This window comes from Lycium barbarum, chromosome 7 (assembly GCF_019175385.1).
Source record: "Lycium barbarum isolate Lr01 chromosome 7, ASM1917538v2, whole genome shotgun sequence".
NCBI classification, from domain to species: domain Eukaryota; kingdom Viridiplantae; phylum Streptophyta; class Magnoliopsida; order Solanales; family Solanaceae; genus Lycium; species Lycium barbarum.
Window position 1 is genome coordinate 97,365,437 of NC_083343.1, and position 13,815 is coordinate 97,379,251.

The 13,815-nt window shown below is 36.5% G+C and overlaps 2 protein-coding genes across 3 annotated transcripts; one reads left to right on the plus strand and one right to left on the minus strand.

Moving 5' to 3' along the window:
• The first annotated feature begins 613 nt into the window (after positions 1-613).
• Positions 614-9,127, plus strand: LOC132603607 (probable beta-1,4-xylosyltransferase IRX10L). 2 transcript variants are annotated; one of them, XM_060316739.1, is made up of 5 exons: positions 615-1,031; positions 2,108-3,556; positions 4,312-4,700; positions 4,915-5,156; positions 8,072-9,127. In XM_060316739.1, exons 3-5 carry the CDS (start codon positions 4,431-4,433, stop codon positions 8,583-8,585), a joined length of 1,026 nt encoding a protein of 341 aa, XP_060172722.1. In that variant the 5' UTR covers positions 615-1,031; positions 2,108-3,556; positions 4,312-4,430; the 3' UTR covers positions 8,586-9,127. The 2 variants fall into 2 exon arrangements, with proteins under 2 accessions (XP_060172721.1, XP_060172722.1); XM_060316738.1 differs by lacking the exon at positions 2,108-3,556 and having other exon boundaries at positions 614-1,031.
• Positions 9,128-9,569: 442 nt separating this feature from the next.
• Positions 9,570-13,544, minus strand: LOC132602341 (uncharacterized). Its single transcript, XM_060315231.1, has 4 exons — positions 13,247-13,544; positions 11,312-11,570; positions 10,991-11,185; positions 9,570-10,319 (listed from the first exon to the last, which is right to left on the minus strand). Exons 1-4 carry the CDS (start codon positions 13,336-13,338, stop codon positions 9,924-9,926), a joined length of 942 nt encoding a protein of 313 aa, XP_060171214.1. The 5' UTR covers positions 13,339-13,544; the 3' UTR covers positions 9,570-9,923.
• Positions 13,545-13,815: the final 271 nt, after the last annotated feature.

Below are 13,815 nucleotides of genomic sequence, written 5' to 3' on the forward strand. Positions count from 1 at the left end.
ACTTTTGTAAGAAAACGCTACTAGATATCTATAATTAAATACTCCCTCTATTTATTAAAATTATTTGATTGGATACGAGTTTTTTTGACATGTAATTCAAATATATGATAAGTTTAAAATTCACCTTTTAAATGAATAAGGGTAAAGACTATACATATCTTTTTATTTTCTATTTTCTTATACAACAACATATCCAATATATTCCCACAAGTGGGGTTTCCCATTTCCTTATAAAAGATTAAATTTTTATATCAAGGGAATCTCCCAACAAGCAATGCCATTAGAGATAAAATGGAGATACTAAGAACAAACATTCAGCTTTCAAAAAGAGAAATATGTGTCCCATTTTTATGACCTATTTTCTTTTTAATTTATCCCAAAAAAATAATTTGTTTCTTTATTAAAAAATAATTTAAATTTAAATCTTGTATTTATTCTTAATAAAATTTTATAACATTGTTTATTATTTGTTTTAAACTATAAAATTCAATAGTATTTCTTTTCTATGCTTTTTGGGCAGACCAAAAAATAGTGTGTGTCAAATGATATTACCTCTTTTATACTGTTCCACATTGCCAGTACCCCTGTACCTTTATTACAAGCCATAAACAATGGGGAGTTGGAAAAATCTGTTTTCAGCATTTGCTAGACAAGTGACAACCAAACTAAGACCAAACCAAACCACCTTTGACTATTATTCTAACAAACCCCATTTCTTTATCTATCACTATTATTCTCTCAATATATTTACAAATCACTAGCATTTCATTTTCTTTTCCTGTAACCTGTCTTTGTTATAAAGAACTACTGTTTATTGACACTCTAACTATCAAACTTGCCAGCTTCCTTGATTCCCATTACATATGCTTTAAAGTTGTGATAGTTTGGATCATTTTATACTGGTTTGTTTTGCACAAAGATTTGTTCTTTGTAAAGAGAGATGAGGAATTGGAGATGGGGTTTTCTTTTGCTTCTTCTTGATCTTGTTTTCTTGTTTGGAATTGAAGCCCAACGTACTGAGAGAATCTCAGGTAATTATTCCTCAAATTACCTTCTCTTTTTTTAAAATCTGTTTAGTTCTTTTGGTTTAATTTTTTATGGTTTTGTTTTGTATTACATAAAGTTTTATTCTTGTTACTAAATGCTAACTGTCAGATCACGAGGTAGGGTTGTGATGTGAATTGGAGAAAAATTTGCAGATTCTTTTTGACAATTTTTTAAGATTCAGCTGGTTCTTGTGCTGAATCTGAATTTGCAGAAGTTACTATACTTTGACCTGCAAATTCTCTTCTTCTAGAAGTTTTAGTCGACTGTGTCTGTGTTACTTTTGCAACTTCAACCTTGTAATTCTATATACATATAATATGTGGTGGTTAAGCATCAAATGTATATTTAGGGTGTGTTCTTACGAAGGAAAATGTTTCCCTAGAAAATATTCTTAGAAAACAAGTGGATTTCTTACTTATTTTCTAGTGTTTGATAAGTAAGCAAGAAAATATTATTCCAAGAGCATTTATATGTACTCTAGCAAAACACTATGGAGGTGGGGTCGAGAGAGGGGGTCCGAATGTGAGGGTTGGGTGGCGGGGGATTGTGGAAGAGGAGACAATGGACTTGGAATGTGGATTTTTTTTTTCCTACTTCCGTTAGGGAAGTCATTTTCCTCATTTTTAAGGAAAATGTTTTCCAAAATATTTTGACCAACCAAACATGAGATTTTGACCAACCAAACATGAGAAAAATAGAAAATGTCCTCCATACGAAACACACCCATAGTCTGGTGATAGCTAACTTGCTAGCTGCTTATATAACGATGATGTCTGCATTTTTATGTGCTTTCGGACCAAATACTTGGGCGTTGTTGGTTGATCTTAACCTACTAGTTAGATCCAGAATCAGTTGCTTGGGCAAATCAGTTAAATTGTCATTACACGCTGATTATGATACAAGCTGCTTTTTGACATTAACCTCACATTCTTCACACAGACAAAATATGGGGGTTAGTTAGCCACAACGTAGAAGGTTAGAATAAAGGAGATGGATGAGATTTTGCAACTCGATTTAATCCATCTGTTTTCTGTATCTGAGCTTTGGGTTTCCTTGATAGATGCTGAGAAGACCATTTAGATCCAGAATATCTGTGGCTTGGATCAACTGATACACTGCTAGTGTGGTGAACGGGAAAGGAATCAATATCAGTACTGGAGGTCTCACATTTGTGCATTGATAAGACACGTTTACTATTTCTGGAAGCTCAATCTCAAGAAGACCAATGACTACAACTTGGAGAATCCGACATGCACCCGTCAACATTTTTAAAGAGTCCGAGCAACATAGGACTACATAAGCTAAAAAACTACAACTACAAGACAGGCCGGAAGCGACTCACTTCTATTCTCACAACTAGAGCTCTAACATCTAACTTAAATAAACAGTTCGGTCTAAATTCAAATGAGTCTTGGTTAAGATTGATTAAAAAAACAAGCTCAAAAACTGGACCTTACCATAGAATTAAGCCAGCAGAAATAGTGAGGTGTTCTCATTCTCCAAAAAAAAAAAAAAAAAAATAAGAAGAAGAAGAAATAGTGAGGTGTTCTGCTTGAAAGTTCTTTGTTCAATCTCTAAATTAATTTTATATTTAAATCTCTGAGTTCTGAAGAGGCACATTAAAGACACAAAGTTACCAGTTTCAAAAAAAGAGGCACATTAAAGACACAATGCATAAGATCTATCTGTTAATCTGGAGTTTAAAAAGATGTATTTTTCTTCCAGTGTCAAATCTAAAGTGTAAATCTTGCGTCTCAAGTGACCTTCACTTAAGGAACTCAATATCATTTTTCAGTTTTCTTATTGGACTTGAATCAAATTTAGAGTTTGAGTCAACTTCATGCTTGTAGATAATTGATTCGGTTCAAACCGAGACATCTAGATATTCAGCTTAATGAACCCATTTGCAGTCCTTGGCATCAGTTGGTCCTGAATGGCCGATTAGAAATAGGTGATCATTCTTCAGTAAAGAGAGAGGAGGGAATAAATAGGTGAGCATTCCCTCCTTTCAACCATTTTCAATATTTCAAGGAATTATTACCTTCGAATGGTAGCATGTAGTACAACTGAAGAGAGTGAGGAAGAGTACCGATTAGACAATTTGTTTCATGAGGCATAGTATCTGATTGGTACAGGCGATATTAGTTTTCTACCATAAGGTTTTAAATCTGAAGTCCAGACATTGATCTGAGATTTTGCCTCTAAAGAGGGTTTTTGTAGTATGTATCGCATCTGATATGTAAGTTTCTGACAGCTATTTGTGCTTTAGATTTGAAGAGTTGGAAGATTTAAATTTGGTTCTAGCTAGGTTGATGAGTCAGCTTCTCAATGAGGTTTGGTGAGTAACTTGTTTTCGTAACGATGTTGCTATTATATTCGAGGAAACTTCCTTTTTAACATCTAGGAAAAGTTTTAAGTGCTATGCTTGCAGACACTTTTAGGGAATTGCAACAGGACGAAGACATTCAATAACCATTCAGCTTGGGATTCTAATGGTAGAACCAAAGAAGTGAGATGTTACAACTTCTGTGACATGTCTTTCCATTAATAAAGGGCGCTAGAGAGTTTGTATCTCAATGTTCTCTTGTTTAATAAAGTTAATCCGATGCTCTTTCAAAAAGTGAATCGCTTGACCTTCATCATCACCTTGATCTTTCCTTTTATGTCTTTTCTGGATTGATGCCTCCAGAAAATTTTCTTCAATCTGAAAGGAAAAAGAGAATGTTGGAAACTTTATGTTGGTATAGCTAGTTTTATAGCCGGATTTGACTTCAGTCTTAATTTGATGCCTTTTAGACTGCCAAAATTTCCAAGGCTTTTTCAAGAATCTCATTAGGACATATTGGCCCTTGTGTGTGTGTTTACTCTGGAGTTAAGAGAATTGGGGTGTGGATGAATGATAGTTGCAGTAGCATAGATATTAGATAATATGATATGTTGGCGAATAATTTCAATTTACAAGTGCTTCCGGAGGGTCATCCTTCTGACTGTAAAGCAACACTTTTTTACCAAACTGAAAAATTCACCTGTGATATAATTTAATAGTGCAAAAATTAAATATAATTAGATTCTTCTGAGCCTTCTAAGGTGCTATAAAATTTAGAATAAAGGCTTATAGAGTATGATTTCCCTGTCTGTCACTTTGCATATCTGACGACATGATTTTGTCTTTCAGCAAGTTAAATTAGGTTAGTCGAAAAGGACATGAACACTTGCTTTGAACTCCATGAAGTCATATACTTTCCTTTCATTTCTGCAATTCAGGTAGTGCTGGTGATGTCTTGGAAGATGATCCTGTTGGGAGGTTAAAAGTTTTTGTATATGAGCTTCCCAGCAAATACAACAAGAAAATTCTTCAGAAAGACCCACGATGTCTCAGCCACATGTTTGCTGCGGAGATCTATATGCATCGTTTCCTCTTATCTAGCGCTGTCCGAACCCTTAATCCTGAGGAAGCTGATTGGTTCTACACCCCTGTTTACACCACTTGTGACCTGACACCGAATGGCCTTCCTTTACCCTTCAAGTCACCACGAATGATGAGGAGTGCAATACAACTTATTGCTTCTAACTGGCCTTATTGGAATAGGACAGAGGGAGCTGATCACTTCTTCATTGTCCCACACGATTTTGCTGCTTGTTTTCATTATCAAGTGAGAATTAAGTCTCTCTTCTCTCTCTCTGTCTCTCTCTACACTTTCTCTTCTACTCTTTCTCGCACGCACACAACACACAAATTGATGGGTATACACATCAAAATTATCTTTTTACTGGATTTCAGTAAAGTAGTGGAAATCCCAAGGGATTACTCGCAGTTTCTTATTTCTTAACTGTAAATTTCCATCTGATTACTTCATGCAATTGCAGGAGGAAAAAGCTATTGGGAGGGGTATTCTTCCGTTGCTCCAGCGTGCAACTTTAGTTCAAACATTTGGACAAAGAAATCATGTTTGTTTGAAGGATGGTTCAATTACAATTCCTCCCTATGCTCCTCCACAGAAAATGCAATCCCACTTCATCCCTCCAGATATTCCGCGATCCATCTTTGTTTACTTCCGTGGCTTGTTCTATGACGTAGGAAATGATCCAGAAGGTGGTTATTATGCGAGGTATTCCCATGTCTCATGTCTATGATTAAATCACATTTGATTCGAAATGCTAGAACTTAAATAGATTGAAGAGAACTGACTTCCCTCAGAAGTCACGAATGTTGATCACCAAGTAGATTGGGATGTTGAAGTGAATTGCTAGAACTATCAAGATTCTGGGACCATGGTGTTTCTCTTCCCTGAAAAGATCGATAAAATGTTTGGAAAAAGCATTAAGTACCCCACTGTTACCATTCTCAAAAACACACACACACACACACACACACACACAAAAGTACCCCTCTTGAACTTGAGTTGCATTTTTAGTTACATATTCGATCTTTGGTGGGGTCCTATTACCCACTGAACTTTTTCAAAGTGGAATATATACACCTTTGAGGGATGACGTGGCACAAAAAGTGGGGTCGCTCTCTTTGAAAGGTGTGAGAGGAAAAAAATTAAGTTTAAACCTTCACAATTAATTACAGTTAATTAAATTTCAGTACAACTTAAACTGACCCAAAAACCCATCTTAGTTTTCCTTTCTTTTTTGAGAAATCCACTTGCGAATTACCACATCACTACTCACCCTCAGCCGCAAGAACCACCACCACCGGGAAGTCCTTGACGTCCCCATCTCCTCTTCTCCAGTTATCCTTTCATCCCTCTCAGCCGTCTCGACTCATCCTCTCTCCCTTTTTATTTAAATTCCAAGGAGACCACATAGCTCCACTCTCTATCTCTAAAAACTTCTCCAAATTTTCCTTCCTCATCCACTGGTGAAACAGAACCACCAGTATAGCTTGGGGAAGCAGCCACATGGAGGTGGCAAGCTTGGTGAACCAGAACCATCACATGCACTTCGAGGTATACACCACTACACCACAGATTTCTTGACCAGAAAAAGAAACACAGCAACTGAAACGCCACCAACACCTTCATCAGCCAAAATTAATGTGAAGTATCAATTTCTAATGGACCCTTTGATAAGAAATAGACCATGCTGTTTTTTCCTTTATGAAGAAAAGAAGTTGAACCCAGATTAATTCTTGTTAAGGGGGTTTAATTTAAAGGAATAAGCATTTCTCTGTGACAGAGAGAAGAGCGAGAAGAAGAAAAGAGAAGTAGAAACGGGAGTCGAAGTTCAAGTTACCATTATCAAAAAAAAGAAAAAAAAGAAAAGAAAAAGGAAGTCGAAGTTGAAGAAGGGGAAGGTAAGGTATTGAAATATCAGTTCCTTTTTATAATGAACAACAACAACATACCCAGTTAAGTGCCACAATGTGGGGTCTGGGGAGGGTAAAGTGTACGCAGATAGCCCTGAGTTCTCTGGTTCTGTGAATCCATTTGGATGATGCTGTCATTGAAATGAGAGGAAAGAGAAAAAAGCTTTTCAATGATAGAGATAGGGATAATGCATACAGACCGCCCTCAACTTATCCTATTTTTCCAACTACACTTTAACTTTGCTGGGGTGCTATTACCCCCTAAACTAGTACGAAGTGGTATTAATACCACTTTTTGAGCCCACGTGGCATAGATAGCGATTGAGGGTCTAATCGCGGGAAATGAAAAAAAGCTAAAATTTTAACAGCATTTCTTTCATTTAAAATGTTTCATTACTTTGTTTATTTTAATTCTACTTTTTCGTTTGCTCATTTCTTTTTCTCGTTTTTTCCTATTCTTTTTCTTTATCGTGGCTCCTTTTCTCCTTCTCCTTCGTGTTACTTTTCTTCACCGGAAATTGTGTCCGGCATAATCCACCAGAGTTCCATTTCAACAACACGCAACCGCCTTTCGCCATCCACCCCCTACTCTCTCACTATTTGAAAATAAATTAATTAACAATTGGATTGAATGTTTTGAGATTTACGTTTTATGTTGTATAGTATATTGTTTGTGATTTCTATGCTTTGCATTATATTATTATTGTCAGAGGATTTCGTATCCTCTTATTAAATAAGGTGCGGCATTCATATTTCTAATCCGTAAAGTAGAATCCGTTGTATCTGCAATATGCAGGGGCGGAGCCACATTGGCTCCAGAGGGTTCATCCGAACCCCCTCGGTGAAAAATTACAGTGTATTTTCAAAGTTAAAATTATTTTGTTATGTATATATAGTAGATGTTGAACCCCCTGACTTCTTCGTGTATTTACCTTTTAGAATTTTTGAACCCCCTGGATGAAAATCCTGGCTCTGCCACTGGCAATATGTATTCTGAAAACCCAAAGTTGCGGGTGGGTCTGTTTGGAGCTGTTGGAGAGCTTTGTGGAAAAAAGAAGATGGTGAAAAAAGCAACAATAATTACGCCTCAATCTCAAATAAGTTGGGGTTGACAATATGAATCCTCACTGACCATGTTTGCCGGTTAAGCTCAACTCGTGTTATCATCAATCATATCAAAATGCAGTTAAAAGAGAGAAAATCACGTGTTGGATTAAAATGAGGTGGAAAAAAAAGGCAGCATGTGAATGATACTGCCCATTGAAATCTAGATTAGTTTCTCTGCCCATTGAAATCTAGGTTTGGCTTCTTGGGGTGGTAGTAATTCCATTCCAAGACAAGTCCTACACCCGCAAAGTTGACGTGTGTAATAGGAAAAGGAGGACAAGTTGATGGGGGTATTTATATTATCTAACAAAGAAAGGAAAGAGGAATTTTTTTTTTTTTTTAAATGTAGAATATGTAGACGCGTGTCTAAAACACCATCAGATACTCCATTGGTCATTTATGCCACGCCAGAGTTTAGGGTGATATTTTATTCCACTTCAAAATATCTCAGAGGGGTAATAGGGCCCCGTAGAGATCGAGAGTGTACCTGAAAAATAACTGTGAAAATGAGAGAAACATTTTAATTTTCTTTGCTGGCTTCCCAAACATGGAATTAGTAGTATGTTTTATGACAAGGTACCTGATTCTTATTCATCTTTCCAGAGGTGCCCGGGCAGCAGTGTGGGAGAACTTTAAGGACAATCCTCTCTTTGATATTTCTACGGAGCATCCAACTACTTACTATGAGGACATGCAGCGAGCCATCTTTTGCTTGTGCCCACTTGGGTGGGCTCCATGGAGCCCGAGATTGGTTGAAGCAGTTATATTTGGATGCATCCCTGTTATCATTGCAGATGATATTGTCTTACCATTTGCTGATGCAATTCCCTGGGAAGAGATTGGTGTTTTTGTAGCCGAGAAGGACGTTCCAAATTTGGATACTATTCTCACTTCTATTCCACCAGAGGAAATATTAAGGAAGCAGAGATTGCTTGCCAACCCTTCAATGAAGCAGGCTATGTTGTTTCCACAACCTGCTCAACCAGGCGACGCTTTCCATCAAATTTTGAATGGACTTGCTCGTAAACTGCCACACGACAGGAGCGTTTACTTGAGGCCCGGGGAGAAGGTCTTAAACTGGACTGCTGGTCCAGTTGGTGACCTAAAACCTTGGTAGAAGCTGGACCACTAAATCTTGGCGTTCAACCTTAATGCCGCATCAAAGGTGTGGAATTAATGTGAAGTGTAAATCTTAAGTATGTAGTTTCTTCGATGAAGTATAGAATCTTTTGTTGATAACAACACCCAGAGGAAGCAACATGTTACAAAATCTTAAGCTGGAGGGGTTTTTTGTAGTTATGGAAGACTACACATTCATTTTTGGAGCTGTAGGATTTGTCGTACAAACAGCTGTGTTGGTTCCCTAGTGTACACTGTACTCATGTGTGCCACTAAAATTGTGTTATAAACTCCTTCCATTTTCTATTACTTCCCCCATTGAGCGTCGTTATACCAAGCTATATTAAAACCTATTTAAAAAAAAGGACAACCCATGACGGTCACGGATGTTAGAAATTCATTTCACTTTTTTTTACATAATTTTTTGTTAATGAGTCACGATTGAACTCAAGTCAAGAATTTACGTCCATTGTAATACGATGTTCAAATATATGAGTTGCCTTATCAAATGATTGTATGAGTTGATGTTCAAATATATGAGTTGCCTTATCAAATGTCGGCTTACATGTGAGGGTTGCTCGGTAAAGCACCTCCACCCGCGACCTAATACCTTTTGTGCAAACTGATTATTGTTTTTTGGTCGAAGCTGTCAACATTTGGTCGAAGCTGATTGTTGACGACTTGATTCTAATTTTAATCCCTCCCAAAATGATATCCGCATACTAACAATTTCGTTTTTGTCAATAGAATTTTTCCATATTTCATCTTCAAAAACTGAAAAAAGTGGCGTAACCAATAGCCCACATATCAAAGCAAAATGATAAGAGTATTAGTTAATTAAAGCAACCTCTCAAGAAAACCTGCAAAAAATAAACTACACCTATTTTGTACCAGACAGAGTTTAAGTTCTCTATGCTGACATTGAATAGATCTTTTACAATCATCAGGTTAGGTTTATTGACTGGTCAAAACAAACCCGATATGATTATCTGAGAAGTAGAGTAATAACATGGTTAAATTGAACAGATGATATAATAATTCTTTACACTGTCAATGTATGACTTAAATCCTACCAAAATGGCTCTCCAAACATCTAAGTATAATAAAATGATGCCCCTATAATCATATTCATCTGTCAATGTTTCTGAACTTACATAATATGCGTGAAAAAACAAGAGTTAATTGACTAGCTACAAAGTAGGCCACCGCTTCAAGCTCTTCGTTCCGGTTCTTGACAATTTCCTCCACAATTTAACTAGTTAAGCAATTAATCTTAACAAAATATGCCAACACCAACTGTTTCACATAAGCAATGTCAATTGCATATGCACTTGGTTCAAAAGCTTATCTCGCGCCTTTCAGCAAAAAACTTACCACTCACAAATTGGTCAGGGAGAAGAGCAAGCCAGACTGCAGTATCAGCGGCGTCTTCTGGAGATACATGCCCAGCCCAACCAGTCATAGCGGTCTTCACCCAACCGGGGCAATAGCAATTGATATAAATCTTATGACCCTCTGGACGATCATCGAGTATCCTTCCCATTAGCCTGGTGTATGCATTTACTGCAAGTTTTGACACTGAGTAGTCAGTGAACACTGGAGGCCATCCCCCTGACTCCCATGTCCCATCTTTTACTTGTTCCAAGAACGTCTTCACAGCATTATCAATGACGTCTTCTGTTAGAGAATCCACATCCTCCAGTTGCTTTCTCAAGCTGACATTTGTAATTCTCTGGTTGCATCAAGAAAATGTAGATAATTTTGAGATGTTACAACAACAACATACCCAGTGTAATCTCATGAAGTGGGGTCTGGGGAGGGTAGAATGTACGCAAACCTTACCTCTACCATGGAGGTAGAGAGGCTATTTCCAAAGACACTTGGCTCAAAGAAAAGCAACCACATCAGTCCGGAAAAAGAAACGACTTCGAAAGAACTATTGAACTAATATCGTGCTACGTTCACATTATTTAGTAGCATTGGTAATCAGGACAAAGTACTCGAAACTAAACAATAATAGAAAGAACATGAGAATTAGCACCATTGATATGTTTGATGTTATAATATGATGGTTGCATCAAACAAGACTAGAAATTCAATGTTAAAGGAAAAAAAAATTGTATATTATCTCAACTAGCAATGACTTCAGAGGAACTAATTATGCCGCTTTCACATTATTTGGTAGCTTTCAATCAGGATAAAGCATTGACCCAACTTAATTTCAATCTAGAAAAGTAGAAGAATGAAAAGGAATACTCTATAGGGTCTACAACTTAGGTGGTCATGTTTATGATTTTGTCTAAAGTAGGTCTAGGCTGGAACATTAAGGAATTGCTAAAAGAGTAAGCCAGATAGAGTGAGAAGAATAACAAGAATGCTATGAAAATGAAAACTGTTACTTACATTCTTTTTTCCATGAAGTCTTCCCAATCGAGAGGTCACACTAACAATACGAGCACCAGAAGGAGAAGGCCTCATCAACGGAATCATCGCTTTAGTCATATTTTTGGTGCCAAAGTAGTTGGTTTGAATGACAGTTTCAGCATTTTCCATGGAATTCTCTGTGCCAACATTGAAACTCACCCCTGCATTGTTGATCTACATAGATATAGTAATATCATCAGTCGAGAATGGCCATATTTGCTAAAAATAATAGGAAAAAAAAAAAATAGCAATGAAGACCACCAGTTAAATAATAGCATTGAACATGAATTAACATAATACCAGTATATCTAAACCACCATATGTTTCTTTTATCCAATCAGAAAATGCTTCAATCGATGCATGATCGATAATATCCAGTTGATGAAATGCCACATTTAAACCTCCTTCTTGCATGACTTTCACAGCCTCTTCACCAACTCCAGTCTCTCGTGAAGTAAGAACTACTGTTAAGCCATGTGATGCTAGTTGGTGAGCAACCTCAAATCCAATCCCTCTATTTGCACCAGTCACGACAGCAACAGTATCAGACGACCACCATCTGAAAACCATCCACCATCTATTAGTGACTGGAGATATTATGTTGCTAAAAAATATGTAATTATCTTGATATCTAATAACTAGTATACATAACAACCGAAAAGTATCGAATGGCTTTTTTGTCTCAGCTGATTCATCAGTACTTTGAATGGAAAATAAATCAAATAAATGATCATTTATCTAGTAAATGGACAGTTCATGATATATCAAAATGTTTTCATAGTTATTGATCAATACATTATTAAGCTAGTTACATAGACCTCACTGATTTCACTACAAAGCAAACATATAATACACTAATCGAAGGTGTGAAGGATATTATACTCAAATCCTATTAGTGACTACTAATCGCCTTCAACTTTTCTCATCATATTTTCTTGCTAAGTAACTTGCAGCTTAGAACTTTCCATCTTAGCTAGGGGGAATCACGGTCAAATACTACATTTTTATCAGCTGAACAATTCTAAGAAATTTTACCACAAAGTAGTACTCCATAGAAGATTCAAAACCCTGAATTCGCCTCTAAATTTAGCACATGAATCTACGTGTCTCTTTTGAGAAAATTCCATCCTTTCGACTTTACAAGAAACATTTCTCTCTGCCATTTAATTAGGTGAGTGAGTAAGTACCCAATGCCATGAGATACACCTTCCAAGCAGCCTAAGGCACTTAAAAAGGAGACACTACAAAACTGTCACAATTAATAGGCTTGTTTAATGAACCGTTTGATACTAAATGAAGAGGTACCCTGAAAGTAGGAATAGAGGAAGCACATGCCTGTTACCAGAAGAAACCAAAGGCAATTAGTTTATTTGGGTGAGCTGGAGCCTTGGAATAAAACAACAAAAAGATACTCTTTAACATGGTGTTATATTGTCCGTTCTGAGCAAAGCCAACACGGTTTTTCCCAAACGGCCTTATAGCATTAAGAGTATTTTTACACCTTAAATGTAACTTTTTTTTTCTTTTTCCAACTATCAATGTGGGACTTTATTCGCACATCCAACACTCATTTAATGTGGTAACCCTTTTCTGGTTCCCAGTGGGTTTACCTTGTTCTAGGTCGATCCCGTAACAACAAGAAAAGGCGATGTTGTGCTGTATATTCTGATGATCTCTTTTCTACTTAGGCAAAGGGAGTACTTTATTTTAAAACCAAACAAGAAAATGACCATTATCTTGATTGTTAGATCACGGTCTTAATTAAACAATAAGGCAAATAAAGCTAGTTATCGCTCGTAAATTAAATTACGCGGGAAACCTCTAATTAATCTTTCATTCTTATTAATTAAATGCTAAGAATATTAAGCCATGCACAGCTAATTTATGAGCCATTGTCCTCTGGGACAGAATGCATAATGCCTAAGAAAGCATATAGCGAATAAATAAAATTAAGATGTCTCTTGTTGCCTTTAGTGGATCTTGCCAAAATATATATCCGCACATATAAGATTAAGGGAGGCGGAGCTAGGGGCGCAATAGGGTCGTGTAAAATTACACTGTATATATAATGTCAAAATTATTCTTTTACGTATATATTCTCTTCGCTTATTTGTGTGTTATCCCTTAATGAAAATCCTGACACTGCCACTTGTTCATACTCCACTAATTAAATTCTGGATTCGATCCAAATGCAAAGAAGGAAAGGGAAAATGAAATGAAATGAAAAAGACTCACTTTCGGTGATCTGAATAAGGGATAGTACGTAAAAGAGAGATTTCTTGGCGTCTCCTTTCTCTTTTCTCCTTTGACTTCTCCTTTTTGTCCATTATTTTTTCCTATGTTATATTCTTGGTTACTTACCTTGCACTTTCTTCATCACCCCGTATTCATTTTCTGATATTTACTTTTGGTTTAAGAATTGAAAGAGAAGATAGATGAAATGCTATGTCACAGAAACAAACTGCGTGTTATCTTCCGGTATATTTGGAGCAAATGCTTAAGTTTGAACCACTTTCTTTGGTCAACAATCTGTTTCTATCTTAACCTTGGGTTTTCAGAGAAAATTTACCCTCCTCTTAGTGGTTGTTTGGTTGATTATTTAGTTATATATTTACCTGAATCATAGTTTATGGATTGGTACGAGGAAATAAGATCTCTTACAATTTGTATAAAAGCGCTTTTTCAGATCTCTTAAAATTAAAAAAAGTTTATAAAGGGCCAAATAATCAGTTCTCCCGATTGGTACACAGAGAATAAAGAATACGGGAATTGTTATATGGATAATAATAAGTGATACTTACAAG